This window comes from Phodopus roborovskii, unplaced genomic scaffold, assembly GCF_943737965.1.
Source record: "Phodopus roborovskii unplaced genomic scaffold, PHOROB, whole genome shotgun sequence".
In the NCBI taxonomy this organism is placed as follows: Eukaryota; Metazoa; Chordata; class Mammalia; order Rodentia; family Cricetidae; genus Phodopus; species Phodopus roborovskii.
Window position 1 is genome coordinate 25,622,802 of NW_026126480.1, and position 19,928 is coordinate 25,642,729.

Below are 19,928 nucleotides of genomic sequence, written 5' to 3' on the forward strand. Positions count from 1 at the left end.
TTCAGTGGATGCAGAGCCAAAAAAACCCCAAAACTGGAGAACTATCCCCCTAAAACACAGAAGGAGCTTAACTTTGGGATATTATTCTAAGTAAATGCATGGGAGGGGTTTAAGAGTTAAAATCTAGAGCTGAGTACAGTCTTAACAGTTCAGTCACCAATCCAAGAATGGTAGTTAAGTTACTGCTTTCAATGTGCCAGCCACTTCTCTGTTGATTGACTATGCTGTAAGTGGGAGGTGTGTGTGTGTGTGTGTGTGTGTGTGTGTGTGTGTGTGTATTACTGTCCCCATTTTATATACGAGGAAATGGAAGCACAGGCTTTTATACCTTGCTCCAAATGATGGGTCAGAGGCAGGTTGAGTGCTGCAAGAGAGGAAGTCTGGTCCCTAATGATGCCTGCAAGCATTAGCCTGTGTTGCATCTTGCTAACAGTGCTTCCACTGCAGTTTGCCTTCCTCTGTACCTGTGGGCTGTACACTTGTAGATTCAACCAACTGTAGATTCTGGAGTCGTCTACTGCATTAGAGAGAGACACAGAGACAGGCAGAGAGAGACACATACACAGAGACAGACAGAGCACTAAGCATCAGTCTCTCTGCTTCCTAACTGGGATGCCTTGTGACCAGCTGCTTCTGCGGCCATACTGAAAGCTCACACTTAAACCGTGGCAAAATAAATCCTCTTTCCTTAATTACTTTTGTTAGCTTTTATTTGCAGCAAGGAGATCCTAATACACAACCTAGGGTCTTTTTTTTTTTTTTTTAGAAAAAAAAATTTAAAGATCAGTAAGCTGTAACTGGTACTCAAGCTTCCAAACCAGCCCCAAGGTTCTAAAGGCTTTTCTAACCCTCCCACCATGTGCATCTAAGAGCACCATGGTTAAAATGAGACGAAGATGTCTCCGCTCCACGGAGCAGAGAGAGGAGAAAGCGGTTTCTGAAGATGTGCGAAAGATAAAAATGAGATAGATGCAATTAAGCCACAGTGACTCAAGGCCCAGGATAACGAGGGCACGTACGGTTAAATACTATTCTGAGTCCCTTCAAGAAAGAGGCTCTTGACTCGCAAGAGGCCTGCTACCCTTTTCTCCACCATTCTGGGCGCGGCAGGCACAGAGACCAAAAGCCTAAGATTTTGTGGGAGATCCCCGGGAAACACCTCACCGCCTAAGTCCTCCTCTACAAAGTAGTCCAGAACAGCAAGCTAAGGAAGAGGCGCGGCCTCCTCGCCTGCGTCGGAGAGCGCCACGTCCCTCTTGGCTAGATCTTACCGAAGCTCCTTCGCGTAGGTGCGTCCCTGGACCAACTCACCAATAGGCGTCCTCCGCGATCCGGAGCCAGACCAATTAGTGGCTGTGGGGGGCGGAGGCAGTCACCAAGGCAACCAGGAGGCGGGCACGCAGGAGGCTGTGGAACAGAGCACGGCGGAGGGCCGTGGGCTGGGAAAGACTGGAGTTCACGCGGCTGGCATCATTCGGCTTAACCTCGCACGCGGAGACCCTACAGAGAAGGTCAGTAGCACGGAGCTGGGTGCATATCCCGGTCTCGGGGAGGCTTGGGCGGCTCCGAGGAGAGAGGACGCAGGTCTTCGCTTGTCCTGCTCGGGCTGTGAGCTTAGATGGCCGAGTTGTGGGCTGGCAGAGCTGGGGAGGGTCTCCCAGCTGTAGTCCTAGGTTCCGGATCTTCTCCACCGCTACTCTTGCTGCAGGGCACCTGAGCTTTCTTTGGGGTCGATGACACAAGTGGGCAGTGTAGGTGCTGGACCAAGACTGGGGCGGGGTCCGTGGGTGAGGGGGATGCCCACTGGTGAGGACTCTGAACCTATCAATTCGTGCAGATGCTCAGCGCTGCGAAGCAAAGCTAGGCCTAGGAACACAGCACTTCCCGGGGGGTATGTGAAGCCAGCATCTTTTGCCACTAAGGAGAAAGTTGGTGCCAGCGGTAGTAGCGTTTTCCCCAAAGTGACAAATTAGGCGAAAGAGGAGCCCTTTCGATTTAGGGGAAGAGAAAGATAGTACTTTCTTGTTGCACCTGCTGAATGTTAACTTGGTGGGCTGATGTGGTTATTGTGGTTGATGCAGGCAGCTGTCTTACATGGCAGTTATTTTGCAAAATCAGAAAGAGGTGGAGGGGGACAGAACGAAAATGAACAGGAAAATGGTTCTGATGATTTATACCTTTTACATAAATTGAATGCTGAGTACTATTATCTTGTTTCTTATTTAAGGCTCTGTTAAATCTGTGGATGAATATAAATACTAGCCCCCTTCCTCCAAAAAAAAGAAAAAGAAAAAAAGAAAACCCACCCTGATTTTAACAAAAGGCAGGAAGCGGTGACTCACAAAATCCCAGCTCTTAGGGGAGCCTGAGGCAGGACGATCTTTTGCCACTGAGCTTAGGAAATCGATACTAGCATGGATAGCAGACACACACACACACACACACACACACACACACACACACACACACACACACACCTTAAATGGAAATATTTGTTATAGTGAAGTATGTTTGATTGTGGGAGTTTTCTATAGGATAGTTTAAATGTTGAGATTGCCCTAAACTCTGGAGATGATGGGATTGTGTCAAGCATTTGGACCAAATAGCCTTTGGTTATTTAAATTGCTTCTTAAGGTTTTATTAAGTAATTGGACTCCTATAATACATAGATTATTTTGTCTTGTCCTTCTTAGATATTGCATCAGGAGTTTTCCTCATTTAAATTGTTATAGTTTTATAAAACTCAAGCAAATTCAACAAATAATGAATGAATGTTTCAACACATGTTCGGTTAACACAATAGTGTAGAATATTAAAACCATGGAAATTTAGAATTACAAATGAGATCTCAGTATCACTCTAGTTATTGAACACAGAAACTCTGAACATCTGGTTTATCTGGCGTAGATCAAAAATTCATTCCTGAGAGCCATCTAGATAGCTCAGTGAATAAAGTCTCTTGCAGGCAAGCCTGATGTCCTTCTGGGTTTGATCTCGGTGGTCCATTTGGTAGGAGGAGGACACCAATTCCTGTAAATTGTCCTTGGACCTCCACACAAACAATCATAAATAAAATTTAAAAACATCTATCTGCCTTCTTGCGGATCTATAGATACTGTTCTTAGGGCTTTCTGATTTTACCCACCCACCTGTGGTGGAGCCCCTGTTGTGTTTACTTTTCTCTGTTCTCCCAAAGTATTTACTGTTTGTTTCATACTGTGTGTGTGTGTGTGTGTGTGTGTGTGTGTGTGTGTGTGTGTGTGTGTGTAGGCCAGTGATCCATTTCAGTCCCTCTATCACTTTCCACTGAATGTTTTGAGACCTAGAGCTCAGCTATATGGCTATACTAGCTGGGAAGGAGCTCCAGGGATCCTCCTGTCTCTTCCTCCCTAATGCTGGGATTATAGGCATGCATCTTGCCTGGCTTTTTATGTGGGTGCTTGGGATCCAAACTGAGGTCCTATGCTTACGTGGTCAACAGTTTACTGACAGCCGTCTCCTTAACTCCTATTTCCCCAACCACCATTTCTCCAACCCCTCACACAGTTTATATATTCTTTCAGTATTCTTTTCGTTTGTTTAAGACAGGATAGGCTCAGATTCTATATGTAGCCAAGGTTGGCCTGGATCTTACCAAAATCCTTCAGTGTCAGCCTCCTGAGTGCTGAGATTATAGATTTGTGACACCAAGCCACAGCATGCTTTTTGCCAAGTTGGGTTGTGTTCACTAAATACAAATTGAAATGAAATCACAAGAATTTTAAAATTAATTTTAAAATTAATTATGAGCATTAATTCTAGTGTCTTTGTTTTAGCATGTTTTGTGCATCTCTGCTGTCAAATGGTAGAATAGTATATGTTAAAATTGTATCCTACTTTCTAAGGACCCTTTAAGTGGCTGGTGTCTGCAAAATATTTCCTTGAGTATTTGCGATCTGGAAGGATCAAGTGCCAGTCCCCCCATATTGCAGGGCTGGCAAGATGTGTCTGAGGGTAAAGGCACTTGCTGCCAAGCCTGATGATCTGAGTTCAATCCCATAGCCATGTCAAGGTGGAGGAGGAGAACCAACTCCTCCAGGTTGTTCTCTGACTTCTGTTTGAATGCCATGGAGCTCATGTCCACATACATAAATATATAAATAAGGAAAATTAAAGCAGAATTCTTAAAAGTGATAGTATGTGGACTGCACAGCTGGCTCAGAGATTGGGAATGCTGGATTTTCCAGAGGATTTGTATTATGTTCCCAGTACCCATGTCCAGCAGTTCACAGACATTTGCAATTCCAGTACAGGAGATGACACCCTCTTCTGGCCTCTCCAGGCACACTCACACACATCTTTCTCTCTCTCTTTCTCTCTCTATCTCTCTCTCTCTTTCTCTCGTACACACACACACATACACACACACGAATAAAAATAAAAAAATTAAAATGTGTTAAGAATAATTTGTATTTTAATTTTAAAACAAGTTTCATGTAGTCCAGGCTGTCCTGGAACTCACTGTACAGCCCAGGTTGGCCTCAAACTTAAGGCAATCTCCTACCTTACTCTCCTGAATTCTGGGATTACAGGTAGTAGTCATCCAGTTTAATTCAGTCTTATGGTTAGGAAAATCAAATCACAGACTAAGGATACGGCTTGGTGGTAGAACTCTTGTTTAGGGAGGGGGTGAGGAAAGTACAAGTAATAGGCAAATAAATGAATGAGCCTAGGGTTCAATGTGCCATTTCTTGGTTTTTACTATGCTGTATTGAAGTCATGTACAAAATATAACCTGCATATTCTCACTCCTTTATATAGATGGGCTTATATTTAATACAGCACCTAAAAAGACATCGGTTACTAAAATCTGAAGAGGTTTGATTTGCTTGTTTTCTTTGCAGACTACATAGAAAGACTTCTGTTCAGCATTGAGTTTAAACATGTGTGTCTTGTTTTATGTAGTGGGGTTTCAGAAAAGGCTTTGAAATGTACTGGTTTTGATCTCTGTGGCAGGGGGAGATAGCTTAGTGGGTAAGTGCACTTGCTGCTCTTGCAGAACCCACATCAGGCTGCGCACAGGAAGTTACTGCCTATAACTTCTGTTTCAGAGGCTCTGACACCCCCTTCTGTCTCCCACAGGCATCTGCATATGGTACACGTACAGATGAGTAGACACATACACATAAAATGTAATAATAATAATAATAACAACAACAACACATCTGTGACAAACTGGGGTTAGTTTAATTAAAATATTTTTAAAGATTTATCTATTAATATGTATACAATGTTCTGCCTGCATGTATGCTTGCAGGCCAGAAGAGGGCAACAGATCTCATTACAGATGGTTGTGAGCCACCATGTGGTTGCTGGGAATTGAACTCAGGACCTTTGGAAGAGGAGGCAGTGCTCTTAACTGCTGAGCCATCTCTCCAGCCTAATAAAAATACTTTTAATATTTATTTTTGTATGTGTGTGCCATGGCATGCATGTGGAAGGTCAGAGGACAACTTCAGAAGTCAGGTCTCTTCCACCAATTGGTTTCTGGGTCTCAGGTATGTCAAGCTTGGTGGCAAGTGCCTTTACCCACTAGGCCATCTTACCACCTCCAAGTTAGTTGTTTTACGGCAGTAGTAAGTAAAAAGAAATATTTAAGTTAAGAATTTGTTAATTCTATGATGAACCCCCTCCCCTTTCTTGTTTTGCTTTGGTTTATTTTGTTTGTCAGGTTTGGTGTTTGGTTTTTCTTTTAAATCTTGTTTTGTTTGTGGGGAGAGGTTGCAAGGGCGGATGGGAGGGGGAGCTGGACTGGAACAGGATGCAGTATGTGAAAACTTCAAAGAATCAATAGAAGTTTAAAAAAAAAGAATTTGTTAATTCTTTAATTTTTTTTTTTTTTTTGAGACAGTCTCATTTTGCCTGGACTGGCCTTGATCCCCTGTTTTTTCCCTCATGCTGGATCAACAGGTTGTATAGCATCATACTTGGCTTTCCAGCTAAGGATTTAACAGAATGAGTCATCCTTGGAGCTGGAAAGACTATGGCTATGGTGACTCTTATAAAGGAAAGCATTTCACTGGGGCTTGCTTACAGTCCAGAAGCTTATTCCATTATCATCATGGTGGAGAGCATGGCGGCATGCAGGCAGAAGGAGCCTGAGAGTTCTACATCTGGATCCACAGGCAGCAGCAAGAGAGAGCCACTGGGCCTGGCGTGGCTCACCCTCAATGACACATTTCCTCCAACAATGTCACACCTCCTAATGCTTTTAAATAGTGCCACTCCCTAAACTTTTAAATATATGAACCTATGGTAGCTATTCTTATTCAAACCACCACAGTGTTTGTCATAAAGTCTGTGTATTTATTGAGAAAAACAAATGCTCTTATCTTGAGTTCTGTCCAGTGTGGTGCAACTTAGGCAGTTTGTTCTGGCCTTTGACTGTTTATTTTACCAGTAAACTGACAGGTCATAAAAAACATGATACCTCTCTCTTGTTCTCCCTCCTTCCCTCCCTTCCTCCCCCTTCCTTCCTCTGTCTCTCTGTCCCTCTTTCCTTCCTTCCTTCTCTCCTTCCTAATCTCCTCCCTCCCTTCTTCCCTCCCTCTCACATCCTCCCTCCCTCCTCCTCCCTTCCTCTGTCTCTCTGTCCCTCTCTTCTTCCCTCCTTCTCTCCTTCCTAATCTCCTCCCTCCTTTCTTCCCTCCCTCCCTCCCTCTTTTGGTCTTTCCTTTTCTTTCTTTTTTCATTTTTTTGAGACAGGGTCTCTCTTCATAGTCCTGGCTATCCTGGAACACTCTTTGTAGTCCAGTCTGGTCTAAGATTCACAGAGATTATCCTGCCTCTGCCTCCAGAACTAGGATTAAAGGCATGGGCCACCATGCCCTGCTAATTTGATACTTTTCTTTCCTACTAAGTGTATAATATGTATATAATAGCACATATTCTTGTGTACTACTCCCATTAAATAAGAATACATTATAATTCATTGTTATATTTAATCTCTCTCTCTCTCCATTTAGAATCCAAGAGTCAGTTTCTCAAGGGAAAATAACTGGGCCAGGAGCCAGGACCTGTTCTCCAAAACTTAATATTGTATAGATCATCTTACCCCTTGAGCTCTCAGTGGCCTCATCTGCGGAAAAACAAGGGGGAAAAAAGGTAAAACCTTTTGCCTGTTTGAAGGTGAGTACTCATAGACGAATTCTTTTGTTACAAACAAAACCAGCTATCACTACCAACAGGGAAGAAAACAGACAGAAAAGAAACCTGTTGATAGTGTTGGTGGTGGCACGCTTCTTTAATCCGAGCCCTCAGGAGGCAGAGGCAGGCTGATCTCTGAGAGGTTGAGGTCAGCTCTTAATGCAGAGCCATTTCTCCAGCCCCTAAAATAATTCTTGAAGTCACATTCAGAATAGGCAGAGTGACTTCATAAAGTAGTCCAAGAGACCTAATCTTCTAGTTCTTGATCAATGCCGCTAAGGTTCCCATAGTTCCCAGAATCAAAGATGGCTGCCAGACCTCCCCTGCCACAGTGGGTTTCCAGGCAGCCAGGCAAAGACAAGAAAAAGAAAAATGCATTCTCTCTCTTTGGAGACTCCCTGAACGAAAGCTCAGGCTTCAAGGAAGCATAGCTGGATATGTGACTACCCTCAATGAAATGGGGTTTGTGCTTCTGAGAAGGAAGGAGTCATTTGGGTATCAGCAGGAAAGCAGAAGCTTCAGCCACAGGTAGAAGTGGAGCTTACTCTTCTCACTGGCAAGGACTTATGTCCCTTCAGTGACAGGAGCACACCTCCGCCTGACCGCTGCCTAGAGAAAGAAGTAATCTGCCTGCTATACTACATTTCTGTTATTTTCTTGGTTTGTTTGTTTGTTTCTTCTAATTCTTTGGATTTTTTTTTTTTTTTTTTTTTTTTTTGAGAGGAACTTGCTATATAGTCCTGGCTGGCTGGTCTGGAACTCAAAATACAGCCAGTCTGTTGAACTAGCTTGCCTCTAGAGTTGCTGTTACAGGCCTGTGCCCTGGTGCTTGGCTCTGTTTTTCTTTCATTCCATGATTCATTACAGAGTTACCTTGCTCTTGTTTGGAGGTTTGTTCTGGTTATTTAAAAACAACCACCCATATGTGTTCAGTGGGTATTTGCTGTCCAACTGATGGTTGTGTAGAGATGAGCTGACACCTGTCCAACTGCAAGCAGTTATGTAAACAAGACACTAGAATGATAGACACCTTTTCCCAAGGGTGTCACCTGACCAGTCCTCAAAAGTGACTGTGTTGATAAGTGTATCCCCTCTTGGTGTATTCTTTGCATTTGGGATGGTCACACAGTACACCCGTTGGTGTTCAGATGGCTAGGTTTTGTGGGACATGGCTACAATCCTAGAACTTAGAGGTAGGTAAAGGCTGGAGGATTAGGAGTTGGAGGCTAGCCTGGGATACAAATTTCAGTTGTTATTTTGGTGTAATAAGGTGAATTTAAATTAAAGCAGTCATTGGTGGCACTCACCTTTAATCCCAGCACTCAGGAGGCAGAGGCAGGCAGATCTCTGTGAGTTCCAGGCCAGCCTGGTTTATAAGAGCAAGTTCCAGGAAACTTCCAAAGCAATACAGAAAAACCCTGTCTTGAAAAACAAAACAAAACCAAAAATTAACAACCTTGAGAAAATGAAACAGCAATTCAGGGAATGGAATTTCAAGTGAGGAAGAATCTAAGGAATCAATCAGTAGTTTAGTGTTTATAGGCAGGAGATAAAGAGAGATTAAGATTTTATGTCTATGAAATGTGTTTACATTTCATAAGCTCTTGTACTGTTCTTGGGCGTGGCCAGGTATAGTGGTGCACAACTTCCGACTGGCCTTGATCTCACTGTGGAACTGAAAATGACACTGAACTTCTGATTCTTTAACTTCTACCTCTCTAGTGTGGGGATTACAGGCAGGAACCACCATGCCGGGTTTTGTGCAGCCCTGGAACTCTAAGCAAGTTCTCGCCTATATTCAGTGTCTTCTGAGCCTCTCGTTGGATTTAAAAGGCACCTGACATTTGAGTCATCAAACTAAATATGTCTATCCCTGAATACCATGCTAATATCTCAACTTTTGTTTTGGTGGCTTGACAAAGTCTTACTCTAGTCCAGGCTAGCCTCACACTTGCTACCATTCCTCATGTCTTAGCCTCCTACATGCTGGGCTCAGCTTAGTTTAAAGAAAAAATGTTTTTTTTTCAGGGCTGGAGAGATGGCTCAGCAGTTAAGAACACTGGCTGCTCTACCAGTAGACCTGGGTTCAAGTCCCACCACCTACAAAGTGTTTCATAATTGACTGTAACTCCAGTCCCAGGAGATCTGACATCCTTTTCTGGCCTCTGTGTGTACTACATACTCATGGTGCATAGACATACATGCAGGCAAAATACCCACATATATAAAACTAAATGAATAAAATAAAATTTATCAATTTTTTTCATTAACAGAAAAATGGCTGTTCTGTGTATTGCTTATTGAATAACCTGTCTCTCTCACAATATTAAAGACTTCCAAGTTGAAGAAGCATTTATCCTACTTATTTTTGCTTTCTTTTGTAATATCTGATGTGAATACTTAACACATAAACATTTGTTAAAAGAAAATACACTTCAGCCTTAAAAAGAAGAACAAAAGGGAGGATTATGGGAGGAGAAATTTATTTGGGAAAGGGAGGAAGAAAAAAGATTCACAAAGTCAGGGGCAGAGCTAAGAAGATGACTCAGTGGGTAAGAAGGCTTGGTGTGCAAGCATGAGGATCCGAGTTCAAATTCCCAGAACTCGCTGGATGGTGGTGGTGGCAGCATGCCTTTAATTCCAGCACTCAAGGCAGAGGCAGGCGGATCTCTGTAAGTTAGAGGCCAGTCTAATCTACAGAGTAAGTTCCAGGATAGGCTCCAAGGCTACAGAGAGAAACCCTGTCTCAAAAACCCAAAATCCAAATCAAAACAAAACAAAAATTCCCAGAACTCAGGTACAGAGCTGGGCATGATCTCTTATGTATCTGTAGCCCCAGCCTCTCTGCCTTGCACGTGAACACACACCACCACACAATATTCTCTCTCTCTCTCTCTCTCTCTCTCTCTCTCTCTCTCTCTCTCTCTCTCTCTCTCACACACACACACACACACACACACACACAATTACACTTTATACTCCTAACTGGATAACTTCTTGACTACTTGAGTGATTTCACAGCTAAGAAATCTGGCTAGGTGTGTGAGTCACAGCTTTGATTTGTTTTTTTCTGGGCTTGGAAGGCTTCTTTTGAATTTACTGGATACATAGGGGAAGGCTCTGATTCTTTCTGAACCAGTATATTTCATATTTTCTTATCATGGGGCTGGGGATGCACTCATTTGTCAAGTGTTTGCCTGGCATGCACCAAGCCCTGGAGTCCGTTGCTGGCACCTTATGAACTGGGTGTGAAGGTGCATGTCTATAGTCTTAACACCCAGAAGATGGAGGTAGGAAGATTCAGGTCCTTGGCTATATAGTAAGTTCAAGGCAATCTGGAGAAACAAAACAAAACAAAACAAAACATCCTACTATATCCTACTAGATGTGGTGGCTCCTGCCTGTGATCTCAACATTAGGAAGGGTGAGGCAGGACTGTTTGGCTATTTAGAAGGAGACCAACCTGGCCTGTACAGTGAGTTTATTCTGCCCTTAGAGAGGTTATTGTCAGCCTGTAATGTTTGGCTCCGTCTCCTGGTCAGCAGTTGGCACACTGTCTCCTTTCAGGGTCTGTATTAGAAGGAGGAGAATGAACAGGAAAGATGGCCATTCCTACTGACGGGGTCAGGGATGTCGAATGGGTTACCCTCTCCTTCCTCAGTTCTCTCCTGTGAAAGAGTCATACATTTCCCACTTGATGAAAGTCTGTAAATGGATCTGTCACTTTTGATATCATGTTGATCTTTAAAGAGATTTCTCTGTCATGTGAACACATTCCATTTCTTCTGTTGCTGTAACAGTTGACATTTATTGAGTCTTTATTAAGGACCTATGCAGTGTTTAGTTAATTGTTCTAGTAACATTTAGAATGAGCACAAAAGACTAAAATCTTATGGGGGGATATATTTAAAATTGTTTCTTTTTTCTTTTTCTTTTTGTTTTTGAGATAGGGTTCCTCTGTGTTTTGGCTATCCTGGAACTCACTCTGTAGATCAGGCTGGCCTCAAAAGAATCAGAGATCCTCCTGCCTTTGCATCCTGAGTGCTGGGATTAAAGGTGTGTGCCACCATGGCTAGAATGGTTTCCATTGATCAGGAAGGAGAGAGCAATGGGGCTGTTGAGGCGGCTCAGCAGGTGAAGGCGCTGCTGCCGAGCCTAGAACCTGGGCCCTGTCCACTGACCCAGGTGGAAGACGTGAGCTGACTTCTTCAGGGTTCCTCTGCTCTCCACATGATGTAAGAAGCAGAGGCAGTGAGTATTAAACGTCCAGGTAAATAGGAAGTCCTAGCGAACATGGTAGATTCCACACTTAGGATTCCCGTGTTTCCTTGACAGGACACAAGACTGTCATGTAGGGCATGTAGGGAAAAAAATTGCTGCCAGTGAAACCTGAGGCAACTGTACTTGTGTCACGTACAGTTCCATTTTGCTTACTAAAAGAGCCTTTAAAGATCAGACATACAGCTTCTGTGCTGCATCTATAAAAATATTTATTCTTCTTTTATGTATGACTGGTTAGCCTGTGTATCTGTGTATCACATGCTGGGAATTGAACTGTGGACCCCTGGAAGAGCAGCCAGTGCCCTTAAGTGTTGCACCATCTTTCCAGTCCTGTGTTTTCTTGTCAGGCCCCATTGCCCGGGAGTTTCTTCTAATCCTGTAAACTTGAATTTCCCAAGCTTTGGTGCTGGAGTTTTCCTGTGTGACCATAAGCTGGCAGACGGCTTTCAGCTCTGTGTTCTTCCCCAAACTCTTTAAATGGTTTGTTAACCAGAAGCACTGACAGCTGTCAGCTGTGGAGCAACACTACCAATCTGTGTTCTTTTCCAGGTGTCTTGTTCCTTAACTGCTCATCCACATGGTATCAGAATGCTTCAGGAGCTAAGCTAACAAGCTCATCAGGTTACGCCGGACTCTTCAGCATTCAACCAGATTTAGCCACTCTTCCTTAGCTGGTGTTGCTGCCACCCCCACGAGAGCACACGGCAACATCTTTGGGAAAGCTGCTTTGCAGTTTCAAATGTAATGTGTCAGCAGCTGTGGCCTGCTGTTTTTCTGATAATCCTTCAGTGGAGTGCTCTAAAAACCCACTCATGGCCTGGAGATGCAGTTTAGTTGGTAGAGTGTCTGCTTGGATGAAGGAAGTCCTGGGTTCATCCCAGGGTGTGGACCTACTAGATTCAGTGTTCTTCAAGAGAGGCCTGCACTGTGGGCATCCTCATAGTCATCGTGGAAATATCTGGTGTGACCTGATGAAATGAGCATTCCAGTAAACAAGTCTGCAGGAACCAAAGGTAGTGGGCTGGGAATGGCTCAGTCTGCAGAGTGCTTGCTTAGCATGCACAAAGCCTTGGGGTCAGTCCCCACCAGTGCATAAACTGAGCACATCAGTGTACATCCATAATCTCAGTGCCCCAGGAGGTAGAGGCAGGAGGATCCCAAGGATCAGAAGTTTCAAAGCCATTCTTGGTTAACTAGACCAGCTTGTCCAAAAACAAACAGATAAATAAACATTTAAAAAAAAACATTGTATGTATGCTGTTGCATACCTGTAATCTCAACATTTAGGAGGCTGAGGCAGGAGGGTCACTGTGAGTTTGATGCCAGCCTAAGTTACATAGTAAGACCTTGTTTCAAAAGAGCAAAAGCTCATTCTCTTATGCCAGTTTCTTTGTCACTTTAGTGTTATTATTTTGAGGCGTGTGAGAGAGCATCAGAAGTTTGTCAGTGTTCCCCATTGACTGAAATCAGCTTTGACCCTCATCCTGTGGGTGCTAGGGTCAAGCCTTTTGCCTGACACATGCTAAATAAGCACTCAACCACTGAGTTATATGCTCAGCCATTCTTTCCTTATGTTACACATCGCTGGAAGTTATGAAATTCCTGCTCAGTGCTAGGAGGACATTACTGACAGTTTGACATTTGCCTTAGTGATGGGCACATCCATCATATCAGCTCAGTTCTTGGGAAAACACATTGGACCTCTAGTCAGTTTCTGCTGCCCTCAACTGTGCTCTGCAACTGCTCATAGGGAATTTTGTTGTGTGTCACAATGTAGAGTAAAGTAATACTGCCTTGTGTAGTAGTTTCCAGTCCGAAGTCTGGTAAAGCAGTTAGGCCCATAAAAGAGGAGGCCAGGTTGTTCCTCTAACAGCAATGTTTGCCTCATCCAGCTGCTTCATTTCCTCAGCTTACAGAAGAGCACTGGAATGCCAAACTATAACCCCTTTTCCTTGTAGGTCTGGAGATTGAATTTAGGGCTCTGTGTATGCTTGCCCAGCATTCCACTACGAACTATGTCTGCAGCCTTTTGTTTGTGTGTAGCCCAGGATGGCCTCAAACTCTGCTGTCCTGCCTATGACTTCTGAGTGCTATGGTCATGGGCATGCACCATGGAGTAGACCAGCAAGACATAAACAATAATGTGAAAGGTCTGAGGTTATGACAAAAAAACTATAATGAAGTTTATGACATTTGGGTAGTAAAGCCTTGTTGCTCTTACCGCCTGGCCATTCAGATTTTTTTTTTTTTCAATTAACTGAAAGACAATTCCTGATTTCTAAGTTGTTAAGCTAAAGAATCATGAATTAAGTTGATGAAGTACAGAATCAGTAATCTGAGTAAATTTAAACAGGAAATATTTGAATTAGCAGGCAGTTGGGACTGGAGAGATGGCTCGGTGGTTAGGAGTGTTTGTTGCTCTTGCAGAGGACCCAGATTTGGTTCCCAGAATCCACATGGCAGCTGGCAACTGTAACTCCAGTTTCAGGGGATCAACCCCCCACCTCTTCTGAGCTCCTCAAGCACTACATGGATGTGGCACATAGATATACATGCAGGCCAAAACACTCACATGAAATAAATAAATCTAAAAGAAAATTTAAAGAGAAGAAGGCTGAGATTGCACTTGCTTAATGGGAGGAGAGAACTGACTCCTAAAAGTTCTCCTGTGACCTTTATATGTTCACCATGACACATGTGCACACATGCACACAATAAGTAAATAAATGAAAACAAAAGGAAAGAAGGCAGAGGTTGGCAGTTATATAAAACAGTGTGTATGTGTATATACATTCACATGCTTTTTTTTATTAGCACACTAATAAGAACACAACTTGTTTAGCAGTGCTGACTTCAAATAAAATTGGCCTAAGATGAATTAAGACACAAAGTCACTCAAAAGTAAAGACCTGCAAAGGGCTAGAAAAATCTTTAATTTATATAACACCATTCTTAAATAAAAGTTGACAGAATTATCAAGACAATTATGAAGAAAGCAGATCATGTTTTTTCTGATATAGAACAAAAATTGAAATTGCTAAGAATATAAAATTTAGACAGTGTAAAATTATAAAGCATGCCTAATATAGATGCCTCGAAAGATGTTTTTATATCATGTAATTTACACACACACATGCACACGCATAAGCACGTGCGCGCGCGCGCGCGCGCGCACACACACACACACACACACACACACACACACACACACTGGCCTCAAGCTCACAATCTTTCCGCTTTAGCCTCCAGAAGCTGGAATTTTACAGCATGTGTCTGTAACATGAATTAGTAAATGACTCAGAGACTGATATTGGGATTCAAACTTCATGTTGAATATCAAAAAAGCAAAGCAGCTGGCTTCTTACTTCTACCTCAGACTGAATGGGCTGATCCTGTCTCTATGCTCTCACCAAGCCTCAGACTATAACCTCTCCTCATCGTGGCTGGAGAATGAATGCTTCATACTGAATCCTGATACCAATTTATATATTTCTCATGAGTCCTGGGATAAAAGGTGTGAGCTATAATTCTTAGACTGATTCACTCCTGTGTAGATCTGGGTGACCTTGGATTCACAGAGATCCATCTATCCCTTAATCCTGAGTGCTAGGATTAAAGGTGTGTACCACCACCTCCTAGCTTCTGGCTGCTGGGATTAAAGGTGTGTGCCTGGCTTCTATGGCTGTGGCTGACTTTGCTTTTCTGACTCCTCAGGCAAGCTTTAATAAATGATAAACAATATCTCACCACAATTTGAAGTGTTCAGTTGACTGATGTTTAGTGCACTCTGATGTTGTACAGCTGTCCCCTCTATCTGACTTAACACAGTTTCTTCCCCACTGAACAAATCCTTCCCAGCAGCCTTTGCCACTGCTTCCCTCTCCTGTGCCCTCAGCCCTAAGTATTGATAATTTACTTCTCTAGGGATTTGCCGGTTGAGGCATCTTTACATGGATTGGATCATACATATAATGTGTCATTTTTGGTTTTGATTGTGTTTATTATTATATTTAATTGTTAAACCACCGATTTCTCCTTAAAATCTCAGTCTTTGGCTTTTCAAAATGACTAAAGAGCAACATAGCCTTTGGTTTTCAGTGGCATATCATGATGAATTGTTTCAGCCATGTAAAACTAAAACTGGACCCAGAGTGAATGAACACAGGCCTATCAGCTTCTCAGCTAGAGTATCGTTCCTGTCTGCCAGAAGCAAGCCAGGGGTTAGGGCAGAGCCTGTTTCCAGAGCATGGCCTTTTCTCGGATTTACCTCTTCTTCTGTTGTCTCTAGATGAGAACTTCCTTTGGAGTGGATCTGTGCTGGCCTTGCTGTTGGCTATTGTGTATGAGCACTGCTACCAGCTTCTTGCTTTACCAGTATAGTGTTAGGCTTGCTCTGTAAGCCCTGTTCAACCAGAGGTTTAATTTAAAGGTTTTTATAAATTAACCTCATAATTTTGTACAATTTGTTTGAGCACAAGCAATTTTATTGGTATTTCTGATTAGGTTCCAGAAAAGAACTCTACTTTAGCCACTAATTTGATAGTGGGATTTAGAATAGTAAGGTTGAACTGGATGTGATGGTCCAGGCCTGTAAGAGGCAGGAGGACCAAGAGTTTAAGGTTATTCTTGGCTACACAGAAAGTTTGAGACCAGCCTGGACCACATGATTTTTGTCTCAATAATGAAGGAATAAGGAGGCTCAGAGAAATCCCCCAAGTTGAGAAAGTTCAGTGACTAATTTGTGATGACATAGGTACAGCTGTGGCTAGTTTCAGCTAGCACTCGAGTTATAGACCTAAAGGGCAGTGGGGAAATAGCTTAGTTGGTAAAGTGCTTGTTGTGCAAGAATGAGGATCTGAGTTTGACTCCTAGAACCTATGTGAAAAGCCAGGCTTGGTGGCAAGTGCTTGTAATCACAGCACAGGGCAGTGTAGATCCCCAGCCAGCTTAGTCTACCTAGTAAGCTCCAGGCCTCACCAAGAAACCTTGTCTCAGAAAACAAGGTGGACAGCTTGTGAACACAAGCAGGAGTGTGCACCACACCCCATCTACATACAGAAATGGAAACAAAGAAGATTATAGACCTAAATTTGATTCTGCCCTGTTAGGCATAAACTCATTTTCTGTTACATTTAGATCAGCACATTGACACCTATCCTAATGCAGGGGATGAAATCCAGGGCCTTATGCATAATTGGCACGTATTTCTATTGCCCAGCTACATCTTCAGCCCCCAAACTACCTTGGAGATAAGCCTTCAAAACAGTAGGGCAGACAGCAGTAGTTTCTGTTGCTTCAGAATTAGCTACAGGGCTTGATGAAAGAGATTGTGGGGCACTTCCTAGGTATGTGGTTTACAAGACCAGCATAGGCCCTGAGAATTTGCATTTCTGCCAAGGAGATACTCACAGGTAGCCTGCCACTTGGGTGTCAGTCACTTCAGTTCTCAACCCTTCTCTATGGTTTTCGGAGTACTTATCTATTTCCATCATGCATTCCTCCATGCTGTGCATGTTCTTAGCATTATTTTTGATCTGATCCCTAACACAAGCTTTCATGTATGTAGGCACATGGTGTAAGACATAAATCATTTCTGATCCTTGCAGGAGACCTAGAGCTATGAATCATTCTGAAAACGGAATAAAATTTGAGCTGTAGTATTCAAAATACTTGAAATCTTTTGCTCTTTTGTTTTAACCCCTGACATCCTACTTGTGAGAGGTGAGCATAATAATTACTACACTACAGAAACCTCTCCAACATTTATCTGATAGATGTGATTTTTTGTTACTGTCTTTTTAAAACAATCTCCTCTATAAAGCCCTAGTTAGCCTAAAACTTTCTGTGTAGACTAGACTGGCCACAAACTTGCAGCAATCCTGCGTCTGCTTCTTGCGTTCTATGATTACAGGATGATGCCACCATACCTGGCTTTCTTTGTATTTTATTAGTCTTTTTTATTTGAAAGCAGCTATTGGCTGTTTTTGTTTGTTTTGAGAGAAGGTTTCTCTTTGTAGTCCTGGCTGCCCTGGAACTTTCTATAGACCAGACTAGCCTCAGACTCAGAGATCTGTCTACCTCTGCCTCCTGATTGCTGCACCACCACCACTTGGCTGTTTTTTTGTTTGTTCTTGTTTTTGTTTTGTTTTTTAGATTAATTCATTTATTCTCTGAGTGTGCCTATGTGTCATGGGATATCTGTGGAGGCCAGAGGACAGCTTTCAGTGGTTAGTTCTCTCCTGCCATCAATATGGGTCCCAGGGACCAAACTCAGTTTGTCAGCCTTTCTAGAAAATGCCTTTACCCACTGAGCCATCGTGCCAGCCTAGCTGGTTTTTTCACTATTTTTTTGTTATTGTTTGTTTGTTTTTAATACTTATATATTTATATTTTATCTGTCTGTACATTTGCGTGTAGTGCTCATGGAGGCCAAAAGAGGGCACCAAATCCTCTGGAATTGGAGCTGCAGGTGGATGTGAGCTGCCTGCCTGATTGTCTCTGAACAGGAAGAAGCAAGTGCTCACAGCTGCTGTCTCTGTAGCCCTTTGTTCTGTTTATTTATTTTTTTTAAGGATTTATTTACTTTTGACTTTATTTGTATGGTATTTTGTCCTTGTGTGTGTTTGTGCACCACATGCATGTCTGGTGCCCATGGAAGCCAGAAGGTCCTTTGGAACTGGAGTGATGTACAGATGTGAGCAATCTGATGTGGGGGCTAGGGACTAAGTTCAGACCCTCTGAAAGAGCAGCAAGCACTCTTAACCACTAAGCCATCTCTGTGGCCTCTTGTATTGAGCATTTTGTTATTTTGTAATTAACTTTTTCCCCCCTTCTGTTTTCTTTTTTTCTCCCTGCCTCCCTTCCAACCTCCCTCCCCAGGTGGGGTTTCTTTGTGTAATCCTGGCTGACCAGGAACTCACTCCGTAGACCAGGCTGGCCTCAAATTAAGAGATCGATCCACCTGCCTTCTGAGTGCTGGGATTAAAGGTGTGCACCATTACCACCCACCCAGTCTTGCTCTCTTTCTTCCATTTTTAGGATACAAAATAAATAATGGGTTTAATTATGACATTTTCATAATATGCATTGCGTTTTGTTCCTGCTTACTCCCCACTGCCCCTTCCTACCAGTCTTTCTTCTCTCACTGGGTCCCCTTTCCTCCTCTCCCACAAGTAGCTCCCTTTCTGGTTTTATGTCACAGGTGTGTAGATTCCTTACATGACATTAAACAAGCAATGCTTTATCTTCCCCACCCCTTCTGTCTTAAACCCTCCCATGTCTCCATCTTTTCTACCACCCCTCCCTCTCAACCTTACCCTCTCATGTCCCTCTTGTTCCTTATTCCCATTATAGTCTAAATGTTTACTTTCTTTTTCTTCTTTCTTTCTTTCTTTTTTTTTTAAATACAAAGTTTGTGTACCCAGAGTGGCCTGGAACTTAACTATATAGCCCAGGCTGGCCTTGAACTCATGGCAGTCCTCCTGCTTCAGCCTTCCAAGTGCTGGGGTTTAAGAGTGAGCCACCATGTCCAACTTTCAAATGTTTTCTAATATAAGCAGTTTAGAAATCAAAGTTTTGTTTCTTGTCTTTTTAATTTTGGCTGAAAAACATTTCTCCCTTAATTCCCTTCCTGCCTCCTCCCCTCCTTCCTTTTGGTTTTTGAGACAGGATCTTGCTATGGTATCCTGGCTTGCCTAGAACTTACTATGTAGCTCACACTTGTCTCAGGCATACAGTGGTCTTCCCAGTCTAACCTCCCAAGTGTTGGGATTATAACAATGCACCACGACACCAGGTTTTGTTTGTTTTCAGGTAGGGTACCACCAAGTAGCCCATGCTGGCCTGGAGTATACAATCCTCCTGCTTCAAGCCACCAGAGTACTAGGATGATATGCCAACTCATTATGTTCTTCATTTTTCTTTGGTGATTAATTTTAAGCATCAATTTTAAAGTTATAATCTATTTTCATCTCATTTCCTAGAGTCTTATTTTCACCTTTAAACCTCTTGGGGATGAATATATGATTGATGTGGCACTGGGAATACATGTATACAGCCTTTTAGCATCTTTGCAGGACTTTGCTGTAATGACTTCTTCATTTCAGATGAGGTGGAGGATCATCCAGCTACAGTACTGTTTTCTCTTGGTCCCGTGCATGCTTACTGCTCTGGAAGCTGTGCCTATAGATGTAGACAAGACCAAAATACACAACACTGAGCCCGTGGAAAGTGCAAAGATAGAGCCACCAGTAAGTGCATGCATAGGTGGATTAAGTTAACCAAATGAATGAATTCTATGGCAGTGGAGTAGGAGGATTGCTGCTAAATGACTCACGTGGTGAAATCCTGACCATCTGAAGGACTGTGAAGTATTTCTAATGTTGACTGTACATAGAATCCCACATTGAGCAGCTATTTCTGAAGAGTACTGGGCAGGAATCAGGAGATATAACACTGACCAC

General features: G+C 42.9%; 1 protein-coding gene across 3 annotated transcripts in view; it reads left to right on the top strand.

Moving 5' to 3' along the window:
- Positions 1-1,356: 1,356 nt before the first annotated feature.
- Positions 1,357-19,928, top strand: part of Nucb2 (nucleobindin 2) — a 32,296-nt gene continuing 13,724 nt past the window's right edge. Inside the window, exons 1-3 of one of the 3 annotated variants that reach the window (XM_051192767.1) lie at positions 1,370-1,511; positions 7,005-7,167; positions 19,572-19,715. In XM_051192767.1, coding sequence (XP_051048724.1) covers positions 19,572-19,715 — 144 coding nt within the window. In that variant the 5' untranslated portion in view covers positions 1,370-1,511; positions 7,005-7,167. Of the gene's footprint in view, positions 1,512-7,004; positions 7,168-19,553; positions 19,716-19,928 lie in introns of those variants that run through there. The other 2 variants (XM_051192765.1, XM_051192764.1) reach the window with 2 other exon arrangements.